The following is a 17644-nucleotide window of genomic DNA, read 5'->3' as shown; positions in this document are numbered from 1 at the left end:
TTTTCTTGCATCAAAATAATACGAATTTGTGTCATAAACAATTTCACAAATCTCTGCCTGCGAAATTTAAATGAAAATAATTTTTTTCAAATTATATACAGCACAGTAGGACTGTAATTTTGTAATGTTTTACTTGCATAACTTGTAAAATAATCACTTGTCATTTTTAAGTTGAGTATGGTCCATCTCTTTAGCACTTTAGAGAAGCCAAATGGACCTATTTCAGCAGCTTGTAAATTGTGTGATAATAAAAACAAGTGACTACTTTACTCTAGAGAGATATTAAATTGAGGGGCGTGAATAGAAAAAAAAAATTTGTATTAAACTAAACGCAAGAACGAAGTCGAAGTGGAATATTCAATTGCACCGTCTGGGCTCTTGGAAATGAAACGGAAACGAGGAGTGTGGGAGGTCAGAGGCTACGTGCTGATAATGACGTCACCGAGTTTAAGAGCCTGCTTGACTTTTCTCACTTATCATAAAATTATTAGGTCCAAAAGGAGTTGTTCATGAAGACTTTGAGGTAGCTTGCTTTAAAATCACAGATTTTCCATTTAATTGATGATAAAAAGCAACTTGTGATCATTAGATGCTTGAAACATTCATATTTTAAAGCACTAGAACACATCCTTATTTCAATATCTTAATTCCGGAAACTTTGATAATTTTGTGATACACCTTCATGATTTCCTCATTATTTAAATGATTAATTTTTATCAATTTTGCTGAAATATATTCATACATAAAAATTTTGGATTGTTCTAATAAATGATTATATTTAACTTCGTTATCATTTGAAAGTTCTTATCATAAAGGGTATCTTAGTTCCAAAAACGTTTTCGATTAAAGAATTAATTTTTTCACGCTTCTCAGCTTATCATAAAATGAACATTCTAGTGCGTTGGAGGTTGAAACTGTTAAGTGGCTTGAAACGGAAAGTTCTCAGGACTTTTGAGGACGATAAAAAGTAAGTTTGTCATCATGCAGATGATGCTTAAAAATATAATTTCAAACAGCTTCGAAGGTATCTTATAATTCCAAGACTGGGTATCCTTGATGTCTGAGGTTCTGATAAAGTTTCATACAAATGAAACATCCAGGTAGCATAACGAAGTGCGGCTTCCTTGAACGAAGACGATCTTCGAAGCGTATCGTCGTAGTGGGTAAGCACCATCCAGAACATTCACGGTCTAGTGGAATTAAATACGAGAGCGTAAATTTGCTCCAGTTGTTTGTGGTATTTAAATAAGTAGATTTTTATATTGCGACCTTCGAAATTATTTCGAGGATGTCCTTGATCTTGTAGAGCATCATGACATCATCGCACATCTGGAAGAAGCAATCTTAGTTGAATAGTCATAGATGTAACAGCATCAATAAGGGCTTATTCACAATTGGAGGTCCGAAATTGGGGACATGGATTGCACGCACATCCGGTGGAGGGTCTGCCTTAAGAATCGCGTGGTTACTATCATAAATGTAGTACAATAACTTGTCATAGTAGGAATAACGCAAGCCACCCATGAGTTTCCAACACGATAAAGTACCTCTTTTGCTGCACTTTTTTTTATCTTTATCTTTATCTTTATTTATTTGATAGAAAACATAAGGGAGAACACTTAATGATAAAATTACCTGACGGAAATCCTCGTTTTCCTTGGACAACTTGTCATCTTTTGCGGTGTTATTCATTTTTATTTCTTGTTGTATTTTTGATTAACTTCTCCATAATCCAGCACCAGAACGACTTCTAGATTTGAATTAACTTTATTGTTATTTCCTTTGTTTGATTTTAATTCTAAAAATAATATTTTTAATCTTAAGAACTTTTACAAAGAATATGACTAAATAAATAGAGAATTCATTGATATTTTAAAAGACATTACATACCAAAGGCACTTGTTAGACAGATCCATCATACTTTGACTTGCTTCCTCATTGAACTGATGATGGAAAGTAAACGTGCTTTTGTCCAAACTATCAATGAAAAGTAAGGACACTTTTATGAAATTAAGAATGAAATGAAAGAAGATCCTGGTTGGTACTAGCGGTATTATAAGGATGCTCTGAAGCCCAACGGGATTTTCCGCTTTTTCAAAAAGACCTCCGAGGTACCAAGCATTTGAAATGGTTCTTCGAAAGCCTACAAAATGCTTCGTCATTAGGATATAGGCTACACGGCTGACAGTTTGCTTTTGTTTAGAGTTGAACAAGTTTGCTAGATCTTCCCACCAGTCATCAGAACATTGGATGCTGAGTACAATTTTTTCCATAGCATCAAAGGTTTCACAGGAAGCGCATAAAGTGGCAAAACAATGAAATGGAAAGCTTTCCAGTTGATTTCCGAAAGAAATTAAATTCATCAGTCGTCAATAAAACAATAAAATACTTTTTATTACAAGAAAAGCTTCTATAACAGCTTTCAGGGTTATCATTAAACTCAATTTTATCACTTTTCTCATGACAACTTCAATTCCTCATGCTTCAATAAATTCAGGATCGAGCAAAAAGTTTAATACTTTTTATCAAATAATTGAAAAAAAGGTTATTTTTTCATTTATGTGAATTGAATAGACACTGATAAATACAATTTATAGCAAACAATGTATAGAATGTTATTCACTTCTTGTAATCCATCTGTTTTTGCAGACACTGTCGATTTGAAGTCAACAGTTGTCATAGTTGTAGAAAACAGTCTAATATAGGTGAGTTAAATTTGACAAAATTGCTATTAAATAGTTTCAAAGCTTCAAGTCTAGGCTCTAGAGCGGCAGCAGCAGGCGCCCCTCAAATTTCTCCGTCTTTAGAATCTTCAGACTTCATTCGAAGGTCGAAAGAGTGGGGATCAAGTCGGTTCATATCACGTGGCACTAAGCTGGCGCCTGGATGGTGGGGAGATCCCAAATGTGAACAGTACGTTTAGTTTGATCGACGAAGGACAGCATTCTGACCTGGTAAGCCGCCAGTGTCTGATCGTGTAGAAGTGCACGAAGACTCAAATCATATGTTAGAATAAACAATAACTGTTATCATATCTCCAAAGGATACAAATTACGCTTATTTATTAAAAATTTTCCGCAATTTAATTTATTTCTTTAGTGATTTATAATTTAAAAAAAAATCAGTTAATAAGTCGTGCATTTATCAATTAAACCGATTAAAAATTATCAGGAATAATAATCTATCAAAGAGCCACAAAGAAAAACCCAAAAAAAAAAAATGTTTGTGCACGTGAAGCTCATGAGATAAAATTACTATAATAAACATCTTATGAAATACAACAAGAAGGTGAAGGTGTTGAAAATATTAATAGTTGCAAAAATATTTTGTTTGTGAACAAGTGTTTAGTGTGGTCTTTAGTCATTTTTATAAATTGAAAATTCAAGTCCACTGTCAGTGAGCTGAAATCGTTATACGAATAAAGTCGTGAGTGAAAGAAATTCCGAGCTGAGCCACGTGGAAAACAATCTCTTCGGCGTAATAGATTTAGCTATTGCGTGTTTTTAAATAATTTTTTAAACATTCGAAATAATTTCGAATCCATTCAAGTCTATTTAAGACTTTGAATAACGATAATTGAAATAAAATGGATCTTCTGTGTTGCGAAACAACGGAACTCGAGTGTAGAGCGTATCCAGATCCAGCACTTCTTGGAGATGAAAGGGTTCTACAAAATCTACTCAAGACCGAAGAACGATACGCTCCTAGCAGTTCCTACTTCGATTGTGTACAGAGAGACATTACGCCGCTCATGCGCAAGATCGTTGCCGAGTGGATGTTGGAGGTGAGTCTCGCTGATTTCCGGTACACGTGTCGATTAAATACAATCGGTGCATTGTCCTCCTAATCATGTCTGAATAAAGAATAGCAAAAGAAAGAGATTATCAACATCTCTCGAGACTAAAAGTCTAAAACATTCCAACGTTATTCCTTTTAACTCACGTCATCATCGTCAGCCTAGTCGGATTGAGGATCAAGCACGTGCGCGTATATTTCCAAGATCAACTGGTAACGTTATGTTCCCCTGCTATTTGACTCTACCAACTACTTGTCGCTTCGCTTTTGTTTTATTTCGACCACCTATCGTTATTTCGAAAGTTCCATATCAAAATTTACCAGTTATTTCTAGTTTAAATTTTAGCACTGACGTCATGATTGGCATATTAAATATCCAACTCCACAAATGCTAAAGAAACAGCTGAAATTATTGTTAAACCATTTTTGTTGACATTTCTATCAGTTTTTATCTCTAGAAACAGCTAAACTTCTTCTTTATCTTTTCGGTAAATCCAATTAATAAAGACTTTTGTATCAAATTACGTTCTTTAATTTACAAATATCCTGTTTGGATTAATAACAAAAAATCAGGCTGTGATAAAAAATATGAAAAGGATCCTTTTAATTCATTTTTCTTTCACGACGACGACCTTCGATGTTTTTTTTTTACCTCTTTGAGAATTCCTCAGGGTCCGCAGGTATGAAACTGCGAGTCAGCAAGTTGAAAATTCCATCGTACTGTGTTTCTTCTTCATCTCTTTACATTTCTTATTTTGTATTTCATTGCCTGGAGACAGTCTCCAGTCTTTTGCTGTTATATTCGTACAACATAATCAACTAGTGCCAGACTTCCTTCTCTACTCACTATGGTAATGAGTTCCGGACGTTTCCGGACGGATTGTGTCGACTGAGTGAGAAAAAAAAAATCGTCTACAACATCCGCATTTCCTTTTATATACCGGGAAATCTTTTATCATTTTTATTCTCAATAATCATTTTGATTCTCTCTTATTTATTACTTGTCAACTTTTCTCTAATTTTTTGATTAATTGATTTGCCAGAAATGAAATGTGTATTAATGAGAAATTGAATGAAATCAAATGGTGAATTAAAAAGCTGCTAAACGAGTATTTAACTTAAGTAAGATGAAGAGGGATATAGAGAAAAAAAAGGACATTATTTTTTGTGAAAGTGTCTTTGAAGTTGGCTGAATTGACGAAAATTCTCTACTCGTCTTCGTCGGCAAACGTGGTGTAATTATGATTCCTGCTGCTAGAAATGTTTGTAAGGATGACCTTGGACTGTAGAAATAGAGATAGAATTGGTAAGACTTGTAGAGAGAGAAAGAAAGGGAAAGATAAGATGAAAGAGCTGGAAAACGTGACGAGATTATTTAAGCTAAAGGTTTATTGGCATCAATTCCTGACGTTTTGCGTCAACTTCTTTAAGCTATTTGTTATAAATATTCCAGTCACGTTATTTTATTCCTTGTAAATAAAAAGAAAGATTTACAAATGAATTTTTGTTGCTATATCGATCTTGTCGACACATACGTTACGTCTCATCATCGTGTAATCATTATAACAGAGAGACATACTGATATAAGACAACCTTTAAGACATTTAATCAACTCAACTGTCAGTATTACTTATCTATTGATGTGTGACTAATTCCAATGAACATTTTTTTAGCTGCTTCTTTTTATTAATCAAATCATTTTATTCATTATTTAATTAATGTTACAATTTTTTATTCATATATAAATAAGAGAATTTAAACTCAATAAGTTATTGATGAAAAAAGCAAGATAAAGATTCATTTGAAAAGTTTTTGAAAATTAAAATAAACTTTTTCTTTATTTAGACTACATATAATATTGTCGATAAGCCATTATTTTTAATTAAAGTACTTTAATATCAGTATTTCAATGCACTTGATTTCAAAACACGTAAGCGATATGAATCCAATCTACGAACTATTCTATCGTTGCTCAAGCTAATTGCCAAGATATTTTTGTCCAGTATAATTACTATGAAAGGGTGCGAGGAAACTTGGTCACGCTCATTACCCACCCCTGTATTCATTTTTACCTTCTTCGGACATTCCACCCTCATTGCAAAAATAGAACATGATAAAGAATATAATTCCACTTGATAGCATGATAAGTTATGAAACTTTTGAGGATTTATCACGGAATAAATCCGATTTCAAGTTAAATCAATATCAAGCGCCATCAAGACTCGAGATTGAATGATAAAGTTGATAAAATTTACTACTTGTTGCATTGTGATTCCCATATTTTTATTATATATGTACAATTAATATAAAATATAATTCCTGTGTTCATGATGTGTAAAGTTTGTCGGAAATGGTAACAGTGATTTTACGCTTTACTCTTAGTTTAGTCTGAATTTCTTTTGAATATAAGATCCTTTAGGAACACATCAGTGTTCGTAAAGCAAAACTAATGGATTGAGAATAAAAATTATGTAGGAATGTTGACTCTATTCAATGAGATTACAGAAGACATACAGAAGAAAAAGATGATGAAGGTGAAGGTGAAGAGATGGAATGAATGATGTTTGCAATTGCTAGGCGGAACTTCAAAGCTTGTTAAAAATACTATTTCATTTCTGTTAAAAAAGAATTCTCCTTTTTCATTTTTATTTATCAATATTTTTTTTGGTAGATTAACTCACTAAATAAATAAAAAATTTACCATTTGACTTCATTATAAAATATTGCATTTTAGTTTAGTTAGGTCCTGTGGTAGGTGGAATAAATAAACCACTTTGAGGTCAGAATATTTTGGTAGCTTGAATAAGAATCTATAAGTAATCCACAAATATTAATTGAAAACTAATATTTGTCTTTTTGTTTAACAGCTTTGTGAAGATCGAAAGTGTCAAGAAGAAGTATTTCCCTTGTCGATGAACTACCTCGACAGATTTCTGTCCATATGTCCAATTAGAAAGACACAACTCCAACTTCTAGGAACAGCATGTCTTTTGATTGCCTCAAAACTCAGAGAAACAAGGCCACTTACTGCAGAACGTCTTGTTTTCTACACTGACAATTCAATCACACTAGATGATCTCTGGGTAAGTCTGAAAAAAAATTAATAAAATTCATCCTAATATTCAGTAAAATAAAAAAAAGAGACAGAAGATTGTATTAAAGAGATTGTAGAAGGTATTGGAGTGGATTTTAAAATTTAAAAAGCATGTGTACCACTTGGTTAGGTACCGCTAGTTTAGAAAAGAAACAAAATTTTGCAAGGCCGATAGTATCTCTCTATAATGAAAAGACTATATAAGATACGATGAGTTGGGTGGCATAGATATATGTATATTTTGCGCAACAAGGCTTCATTGATTATCTCTTATACCGATAGTTGTATTCTAATCGTCAATCGATCGTTTTAATACCATGAAATTTTTATAGGAGAAATTGTCAACCTTCTTAGGAATTTTTTATGCTAATTTATGAGAATAAGAATTTATTTTTTCATTCAATTTTTCATGAAAAAAAAATAGATTTAATTTATGTGAACACTAAATAGTTTGGATATTTGGTGACAATTTTTTATATAAATAGACTGGAATCAATTTAAATTTAAACTCTTTTAATAAAACAGTGATAGAATGTGAGTTATAACTTTCTAAATAATAAAGTGAACTAAATAAAATAAATAAAATAAAGTTTAAATACCAGCGCATGGAATCAGTAATGTAATACCAGCAAGTTTAATCATTAGATTTATTGTTTTGTAATCTGAATCTTGCTCTTTGTCGCCCCACATATGACCTCATGTTCATATAGCTTTAGTGTGTACGAACTCACACGTTCATTTAGACTTTATGAATTATGATGTGAATGACGAATAAGCATTCCTAGCTAAAGAAATGAAGAAATTAATGAACGAAAAATCTACCTCTAAAAAGTCATTAGACATTTAGAAATCATAATTGATGGAATTTAAACAAATGTCTGGATAATAAAGCTTTTTCATTTAAGATTAATGATTATACACCTGATATTACCTTATAGAGTTGGCAGAACTTTTAAACAAATTTCTAAGAACTTTAAAGCGCCAGCACTTGGGTGCTGAATAAACATAACATGCGATAGCCCGTATAAGACTAAATAGATAAGAATTGTGATATGGCAACATTATTTAATATCCTCAAGACAAATCTACACTCGCGGAGAAATACTATGGAATTTTTAGTATTTATTTTATCATCAAACAACTTAATTGCAAATATTAATGCTACATTTAATAAAATGATACTTACGTGAAGCAATATAACAAGCTATTGTTTTTACTTGCAATAAAATTAATCTTATCATTAGTTTTTGTAAACTTTATTATGATTTCCAAGTCTTAACTTCTCTGATGGATTTAAATCATTTTCAAAAGTTGATTCATTGTTTTTATACAATTATTTACAACCTAGTGATGGAATGTTCAAAGAAAGAATTATTTAATCAAGAGCTGATGATCAACAAACAAAGAATAACTAAATAACATTTGGATAATGACAGACTTTTGAAAGAATGAAGGAAGGTCAGCCTTCAAATAAACAATTAAGAGACCTGACGGATAGAAATGACGTAGAAAGTGAAAATGCTCTAAAAGGTGCTTCCGAAGTCTATTTTTAGTTGATGCATCAAGTTGTCATTACTACGTAGTATGGAAAAATGTTAGTGCGTATGAATAGTGGCCCGGTGGGTCTTCATCACATAGATCTACAGGAGCTAGAAGTGGAAGCAGGGAAGCAGGTGAGAGCCAGGTGGTGTCTTCTAGAAGGGTGGTGCACCGGGCCCGTGCTCAAAGTTAGCAGCTGCTGCATCAGACATTTTACACTACACCCCTTCTTTTTCTCACTCACTTAGATTCTCTTTCTCCGTCGCATTCTTTTTATTATTTCTCTTGGGAAACGAAGGAGTCGAAGGCTCGCGGGGTCGTGACAAGTCGAAGCGTGCCTTGCTATTCTTCTCGACAGCTGCACTTCCTTTATCATCTCCATCCACATCATCCACACATAAAAGTAGTTTTCCTACATGCAACCATCACAATGAAAACCTTAAATCTTCATGTAAATCAATAGAAGATGTGTGGAAATTGTAATTTTTTGCTCTCAATAATTAAACAGATGTTGATATAAATATTCCTTTTACAATGTTAAACATATTTCTATAACACTTGAACATTTTTTCAACAATGAATTTCTGATATTTTTTTGAAAAAGAAATCTTGGTACAAAAAAGCATTTAAAAAAGGATTTAAATTTTAAATGGTGAATCATTCAATGGAATGAATAACTTTTTATTTTTATCTGGCAAAAAAAAACCATTCAAACTCTTTTTTTAGTGAGCAGGACTATTACCCACCTGCCCCCGCAATTAAAGAGCAGCACGTGACACGAGAATATTTCCAGTCGACAGTCTAATTTAGAAACAAGTCGACGTATCTCCTCACCTGCTCTTTATGTTCTTTACCTCTCCACATAAAGCTTACAATCAGTCATCTGCTCTCGTTTCCTCCCTGCTTTTTTTCCAATTTACAAAGATAATAACATCCTGGCATGCTACAAAGTTCAAAAATTTTTGACCTGTTGCTAAAAATTCCTGCAATTAAATAAAATCTATTTAAATGACTAGAATAATTATTGGAGCAAGGGTACGCTAAGCAGCTGAGAGGGTGAATGAGAAAACATTGGAAAAAATATTTATTTACCTGATGAGGATGAAGAAAAGTCAGAGATAAGAGGATATAAGTAGGATGCACCTTAAAAGTTGTAATACTGCACCTGTCGGTGATGTATAAAGGTACCTCAAGGTGCAACAGGTGCATTCATTTATGTTGTGGTTCAATTACAAACTAATCTTCTCGTGTAAGAAAACATATGGTGGCCGGAACTTGGTATTTTTGAAGATATGTCCAATATTGAATACACCAATGTGCCAAAGCGGAAATGCGCAAAATATAGTATTGATCCAAAATATTCCAAACTTGACTTGAACTGAAAAGATCTGAAATCGAAGAAGGGGAATAATCAAACATCATGTTATTTTTGACTTTGATCAATATTATTAAAGAAAAGGACCTGTAGTTTAATTAATTCTTGACTCCACGTGTGGCTTGAAAGATGTTGAAAAGTTCTAGTTCCAATTGTGTCAAGTAATTCTTATTCAAATTTTCCATTTTACAAAATAATTGAGAGTTTATTGATTCAATTTTTATATTTAATGGTAATTGATCTTCTTGATGAATGAAAGTTGTCATCATTCAAGTGGTTTTTAACAAAGCGATTTAAATTCAATAAGGTCGAACGTTTCTCTCGAAACGTCACATCCGCACCAGAGAGCTAATGTTAGAAAGCCCATAGTCAATATGTATATGTATCTACGAGCAAATTTGTGGCCTCGTGGCCGGTCAACACTCCCACTCTTGTTGAGAATAGTCAGGGCCACTCACATGATGATGGCCTCATAGCCAAACTATTCCTAATATCATAGGAATGAATGTTAACTTGTGTTAGATTCTCTCACGTTAACGATAATCAAGCTAATTGATTGATGAATTTCATTATGTTTCCTTGCAAAAAAAAATTACCTTTAAATTTATTTATATTTATAAAAAAAAAATTTCTCATATCTATTCCTATTTCTATTATATTATATACCACGTTTTCCTTGAAACATTAGTATGCCTAATGTCTTCTTTCTAATGGTCAAAAATTTCATGCGAAAGCCTTGAGGGCATTTTAACTGCGAAATTCCATCCGGTTTTACGATCCTTGGTGTGGTGTCCAAATCCATGATACAATAAAGACCCTGAGAACACGATGGAGTTGACTGATGACGAGTGTTTCATCGGTTAGCGGTCTCTCATGTGTATCTCTTCAATACAATTTTTAAAACATGAGTGAGTATAATCGAATACGTTTCGCACGACGTAGTAGAACGGGATTCGTTGGAATAAATGTGTATTAGAAAGTTTCAGTGATACCTCACCAAATTTTTCTCATATTTTACCATTGGTTTTATCAACAGGAATCATTAACAAATTTGAACAATTTTAATGCCAGTTTACTTTTATAATGTACCATGTAATTAATTTATGATGACATTCAGCAAATAAATAAATTAATTCAGGCATGTTATGGCTGACTTAGAAGGCAATTACATGGAGTTACAAAAAAGCATATCGATGAATAACAAACGAAATCCAGTTAGTTTATTAATGTTGATCATCAGTCTTAAAGTGAATTTATCATTTATTATCTTGTTCTTCAAACTAGTAAGACTTATTTTTATTAAAAATTACTTTCCTCGAAATAGTTAATATTATAATTGGGAAATATATAAAAAGCTTCTTACAAAATACCTGTTGCCATAAAAGTAAACATCAGTGAGTTACAAAGTACAAAAACCCAACCACAAAATGATTATTTGTGATAAACATTTCATTTCTCATGGGATTAAAATGAGGATAAAAAAAGAGCAAAGCAACTGCGAGAAACGGTAACAACAAGAGCAGATGTGTCACCAAGGTAGTTCTTAGAAGAAAGGATAATCAAGCGGGAAAGAAAAATATTAGTACCTATTTCATCTAAGACGGAAGAGGAATAGAGAAGGAGAAAGAGAATTTCCCTTCACTGTTACATCTATGGAGAATTACTGGCAAAGAATGTGCACAAGCGAATCTGGTTTTTGTTAGCAACTACGTCCGTGTTCTTGCTTTGTACTTTATTTTTGGCTAAAATGGTAAACACCTTGCTCACAGGCGCCGCCCTATGACTATCTTTGTCTTCAGCTTTTATATTTGTTCCTCCTTCTCTTGCTCCCAATGCTATACCACATATTCACAGGTATAAATTTACTTTTTTTTTTATTTTTTCCTCATCCAAAATACTCTCTTCCTCTTTTTCTCATACGAAATCCTATCGATTGCTCGTCGCTGGAACCAGATAAAAGGATCTTCATTTCTTGGAACTGCTTCTCAGGTAGAAGCGTTAAATTTTTGCCAGACTTCGTAATCTCACGCGAAAGTTTTGCAAGTAACTTTGTAGTCAAGAATTATTTTAATAGATGGTCAATTAATGTAAATATTTCAATGGATTTTATCATGGACTTTAATTGTATTAGAAATATGTAATTCAATAAATAAAGGATGTTTTAAATATCTAAAAAATGATATAACACGAAATATTTCTGTACATGACCAATAATATAATCTTGTAAGTATTGATAGTAGTTTAAAAGTAGACATGATGATTCATGGACTTGGATTACATTGCCATTTTTGTGTCGTAAAAGAAATAACATTTTGTCGCCCACATGTCTGGCAAATCTCGTAGACTTGGAGAAAGACATTTCAAGCATTGTCATATAAACTGCGTGAATCAAGCTCTTCCTTAACAGCTACTCAATTTAGACTTCCAACTTGCTCCATGTCTTGTCCAGATTTATAACTTGACGAACTTCTAGGTTCCAACACGTGCAGGAGGACTAGTTATACTGGAGTTCTTTGAAGAGGAACCGTGTTGAATATGTAAAGATATAAAATCGGCCTCGTGCGAACCGATCTACTTACATTTTACCACGCATGTGACTTCTACAACCTGCTCATACACTTTTACTACTTCAGATACAGTCATGGGCAAAAATATTACAGCCATAACTCTAAAAATTCATCATTCCAAACCCACATAACCTCCATCTTCTTTTAAAAGGATGACCTATAAAATACATGCATTTATTTAAAAATGAGAAAATTTTTTTCGAGATAAAATTAGGTATTAAAATTTTTCGCTTTCAAATTATAAATAATGTTCGAATAAAGAAGTCAATGGAAATAATCTAAAAATTATATTTTAGTCGACTTTAAATTATACCATAGGAAGATTTGAGGTAATTTGTAAGCAAATGATGATAATTCAAAGTCATGGTAATTTTAATTGAATCCACATTAATAGGCTTCTTAATTTCAAGGTGTATTCTTTATTAAGACTTGGATGATTGTTATAAATACCTCGGTGTTGAAGAAAATGTGTAGATATGTGGTAACCACAGCCAAGGTGTATAATAGCCCAGTGCCCTCGAGCTAGATCGTCGACTCGAGTTAAGATCAAGCGTTTTACTCGAGCGTACGCAGTGTACCGTGCCTTCATGAGTAAAAAGGAAGCAAGAGGGACAGAAAAGAAGTACGCGTAGGCACCGTTGTGTCGAGCGTGACGATCCCGTATCCTTTCCCTCTCTAACCTCTCTTTACATGCCTTTGTTTCATTCACCTGAAGTTACACTTACTACTCATCCACGTACGCACATCAACTTCTGTCTCTTTTTTAGACTTTGCGTACGCTCGAGTATCGGAACGTATACTACAAAGGCTCGTATATTGCGATTCGCTGATTATTTTATGGGAATAATAATATAATGAAACAATTGTCACGCATGTATCTACACGTCCCTTTAATTATGTGCGATAAAATTCTTGATAAAATATGTTATTTCATATTTTCATCGTATCGACGAGCGGTTTCATTATACATACAAAGGAAAAGATAAACTCCAGTTCTTTTTTAGGTAGATACAGTATTGAACAAAATTAACCTCCGGGTTGTGACTTTTAAATAACTACGCCTTTTAAGATTATTAAGTGAAATTAATGACCTAAAAATTGCTTAATCTTCGTATCCATAGGTTAAATATGAAAAAACAGAAATTATTCAGCGCTAATAAAACTCTAAAAGGCAATAAATGTCGATTTTACAAAAAACATTGACTATTGTTTGCAAAAAAATGTTTACTGTTAATTAGAAATTAAAATGAAGTCTGTTGAATATTTGGTCAATTTAAATAACTATCGATTTTTTTTTTAGAGGTGGGAACAGCTAGTGGTGTCGAAATTGAAGTGGGAATTATCAGCAGTAACGCCAGGCGATTATATTTTGCACATTCTCACACGTCTACCAGTTGATCCACGCACATGGGACTGTCTGATGATCAAGAGACATGCGCAAACTTTTATTGCACTGAGCGCAAGAGGTAAGGATTGATAACACCGGTTTCACTGATTTTTATTCCTTCTTTTCCTCCTTATATTTCAAGTTATTTAAAATACAGCTAGAATACCAGGTGCTTTTATTTTCATAGTTGCCACGACATTTCAAGTGATCGGTTGATAAAATAAATCATTCTAATTGCAGAAAATTTTTTATTTAATGAACACTTTTATGTGATAAAAGAATATTACTTTTGTTGTTAAAATGCTGAAGGGAGAATTTAAAAAAAATTTTTTCGTTAAATATAAAAGCACAATCAATCAATTTTATGATAAACAATAAAGTCGAACAGAATGGAAAATTGTTAAGGATAACAAAGCGAGACTTACTGAGCTTTAAAAATGAAGGATATAAATGTCTCGATGTCTAAAGTGACCGCAGAATGACGGTTAAACATCTACTGTCTTGCCCAACACCCTTTTAGATGCTCCGGCGGTTATTATTACAGCCACGGTGGCAAAAACAAGCCAGGACCCGCGGTCTCTCCGAGATGATTGCTTCTCACGGGTCTGAGGATCTACAAGACCAAGTCATTCTTCTTTATGAACACTTGGACTCTTTTCTACCCTTTGAACTGACGCCATGTAGATGTCAAACCAGTCTTGAATCCTTGGCGTTAAAGAAGTCGCGATAGATAATTGCAATTTGAGACGGTCTATCGGCTAAGTCGAAGGCCAGACTCGACGTAAGGGGAATGCAGACACCGTCTGGTGCTCAACCGGTTAAACATACATCTTTCCATATGAATACAAATTTTCTCGGCTTATCGGCCTCCCGACTTATCTCGTCTTGTTTTAAATACCTTCATATGAAAACTTGCTTGCTTCTCTCGACTCTGAACCCACAAAAATTATCGACGTAGACGTTGCTAATTTGTGTCTATTTATTTTGTTACAGAATACAAGTTCTCCATGTACACGCCGAGTATGATTGCAGCTGCGAGTGTCGCGGCTGCTCTTCATGGACTTGATTGGACTGGAAAAAGTGGTTATGGGCTTTCTGGTCTCCTTGATCAACTCACCCGCATCACTGCTATCGAACAGGTTGGTAAATCTAGATTTTTTACAGCATCATAGTTCAGTAGTCACACGAAAATTTTTATCATTTTATATCATTAAGAAATGTACTAAAAAATCTGATAAAAAGTCATAAAGCAGAAAATTAAAAAAATTGGGAAGATAAAAAAATAGGGTTGATGATAAATAAATCAGGAAAAAAGCTACTCATATCAGATGTTGAACATAAGTGAATTAGGATAGATTCTCGGTAATTTATTCGGTATTGGGATGTAAATCGCATCCGCAGGAAAAGATATCTAACAAAAAATGTCATGGGATATTAAAGAGCAGCAGGTGCCGGGCATATGTTTTCGCATAAGAACATCTTCTTGGAGACAAACGATATTCAAAGAATATGAAAGTAGATGTAAGCTTTAAGATAGTATATATAAACTGATATATGAATGACTCGGCATGAGGTCCAAGTATTCAATCATCGTTTTTGAAAATTAACTTTTTAATCAAATTGATGACATTCTTCATTTTTTGCACATCTTATACAATATTTCAAACTTCATGAGCCAGTTATATTTCTGAAATATTCACTTTATTCAAAAAAGTGAACATTTAAAAATGATTATCATTTATTATTTTTATGATAAGCTTATTTAAACAAATCTTATTTGCATTTACTTTCAATTAAAATATTTAAAAGGCTAATTCTAGTACATCTTGAACCAAAATCGTACAATTAATAAATAAGATTCGTTTTGTTTTTTGTTCAGGACTACTTGCAAGGATGTTACGAGCAAGTTGAAGACATGGTATCACAAGCAAGAATCAGCAGTCTTCAATCGGCAGGTTTGGGTAGTGGAATAGATGCACATACAAGACCTTTGGGGGACTACAACACGAGCCAGGACAAGATAATGGAGCATGAGAAAGCGGGCACGCCCACTGACGTCAGGGATGTTCACTTTTAAGGCTGGCTCGTATGAAAATTGACGTCTATTTCAAATCATTGGTTGATGATTACAACAATCATAAAAAAAAACAATTTTGATAGTGAAAGATAGCACATCGTTCGTGCTCTACAGCAAAATAATTTTTGCTAATGATCCAAAGATCACAAATGACTTTGGAACTTGAGAGAAGAAGATTCAATGTCTCCTACTGATTGTAAACAAAAATAACGACATTGTATCAAAAAAGATTGTAAACGGGGGACGTTTCAGGGGAAGGCTATGCAATACGCTTTACACATTAATTAATAAGTACACTTAATTTTTAGTTGGCGATACTAGTTACTGTATAAGAAAAAAATACATCATATGATGTCCGACACTAAAAGATAATTATAATAATAATTATAAATATAGTCATACCCAGTCATTTAGGATTTGTATATACGTGAAACACAGAAGAGAAGCGAATAATTTTGATATTTTATGTATCGCTACTAGTGTTTAATTAGATGTTTTTTTGTCTTATCAGGAGTGGTGTAGAAATTGAGAGTATCGACTTTGTAGTCGGCTAATGGTATACGAGAATGTGTGATTGTTAATCGAATGTATTGTATGAATGTATTTTGTTAAAAAATTCATATAAAAAAAGTTAAAAAAAATCCAAGAAAAAGACAAAGTTGTCTGATTTTTTTTACGTCGTTTTTCATTGTTGAAAAAACGTTGTATGCAATTTATCTTAATGTTTATTTTGAAAAAAAAAACGGGAAAAACAAAAAAAAAAAAGAAGAAAGTTACGTTTAGATATTTAAATATTCCCGGTTGTACATATTTAAAGTATATAGCATGTTCTTATAACTAAGAATTTGTTCTAAGTATGTATGCTGTTATGAAAATAATAAAAAAAATTCTTATTATTCCGGCAAAGTTAATCGGTCAAGAATGTTCAGTGTATATTGTTATAAATTGAGAGTGAAAGTATTTTAAGATATTAAAAGATACAGGCGAGATCTGAATGATTTTAATTCATTAAATAAAAACAGAATAATAATGAATAGCCGTGAGAATTGGTTAGTACTTAATGAATAAAAATAGACAGGCACGAGAAAAACAAGATTTCGAAAATTGAATTGAAATGCAAAGATATTTTTTTAGAAATAAACACCAGATTGATGCGATAAATTTTTTAACATTTTTTTATAAAGAAGCCAATTTCTTTTCTTCTTTTAAAATAAATTCTAAATTTATTGCAGGATTTATCATTTGAAATTTTCCCACAGGAAAAAAATAACAGTCGTGCCGATAAAAGAAAAGTTAGCTCATACTTTTTATAACCAAATTGTAGTACAATTTAGAATGTGAAGTAATATAAATATTTCGGAATGAAACGAAGATGTACTATGGATATTTCAGAATACATCTTGAATGATAATTAGTTGTGTTGTATAAATAATATTATCATAAAGTATGCTTTATAACTGCCGAAAAATCGAGTTCAATTATTATTCATAGACTCGTTAAAAATAAAATTTATTTATTATTTATTTAAGATTTTTATTATATTAAAATTCTTTCAATATTTTTTGTGAAATTAGCTAAACGAAAACTAATAGGTTGCAAAATATATAATATATTATCTAATTTCGCAATAAAGTCTTTAAAAGATTGTACTAATTAAACAAGCCAAAATTTATGCATGAATCTAGGGATTATTTTTTACGAGTCCATGAATATTATGAATATCGAGAGAACATATATAATGATCTAATATACGATCTAGTGCCTCATTAAATACAAAGTTAAAAAAAGTTATAAATAAATATTGTCCGTC

The 17644-nt window shown here is 32.4% G+C and overlaps 1 protein-coding gene and 1 long non-coding RNA gene across 2 annotated transcripts; one reads left to right on the top strand and one right to left on the bottom strand.

Moving 5' to 3' along the window:
• Positions 1-2904: 2904 nt before the first annotated feature.
• CycD (cyclin D) lies at positions 2905-17621 on the top strand. Its single transcript, XM_035080777.1, has 5 exons — positions 2905-3784; positions 6663-6878; positions 13671-13836; positions 14751-14896; positions 15637-17621. The coding sequence occupies exons 1-5, from the start codon at positions 3587-3589 to the stop codon at positions 15832-15834; spliced, it is 924 nt and encodes a 307-aa protein (XP_034936668.1). The 5' UTR covers positions 2905-3586; the 3' UTR covers positions 15835-17621.
• Positions 9075-10255, bottom strand: LOC118065478 (uncharacterized). Its single transcript, XR_004690167.1, has 3 exons — positions 9891-10255; positions 9521-9816; positions 9075-9411 (listed from the first exon to the last, which is right to left on the bottom strand). It is a non-coding gene; the product is annotated as an uncharacterized lncRNA (long non-coding RNA).
• Positions 17622-17644: the final 23 nt, after the last annotated feature.

This window comes from Chelonus insularis, unplaced genomic scaffold (assembly GCF_013357705.1).
Source record: "Chelonus insularis isolate UGA/USDA-ARS -01 unplaced genomic scaffold, ASM1335770v1 contig_311_pilon, whole genome shotgun sequence".
Taxonomy (NCBI): domain Eukaryota; kingdom Metazoa; phylum Arthropoda; class Insecta; order Hymenoptera; family Braconidae; genus Chelonus; species Chelonus insularis.
The sequence above is the reverse complement of the archived record's forward strand: the minus strand, read 5'-3'. Positions and strand labels throughout refer to the sequence as shown.

Coding starts and splice junctions, on each gene's coding strand:
- CycD (XM_035080777.1), top strand. CDS start 3,587: ATGGATCTTCTGTGTTGCGAAACAACGGAACTCGAGTGTAGAGCGTAT. Junction 13,837..14,750: donor TATTGCACTGAGCGCAAGAG/GTAAGGATTGAT, acceptor ATTTTGTTACAG/AATACAAGTTCTCCATGTAC. Junction 14,897..15,636: donor GCATCACTGCTATCGAACAG/GTTGGTAAATCT, acceptor TTTTTTGTTCAG/GACTACTTGCAAGGATGTTA.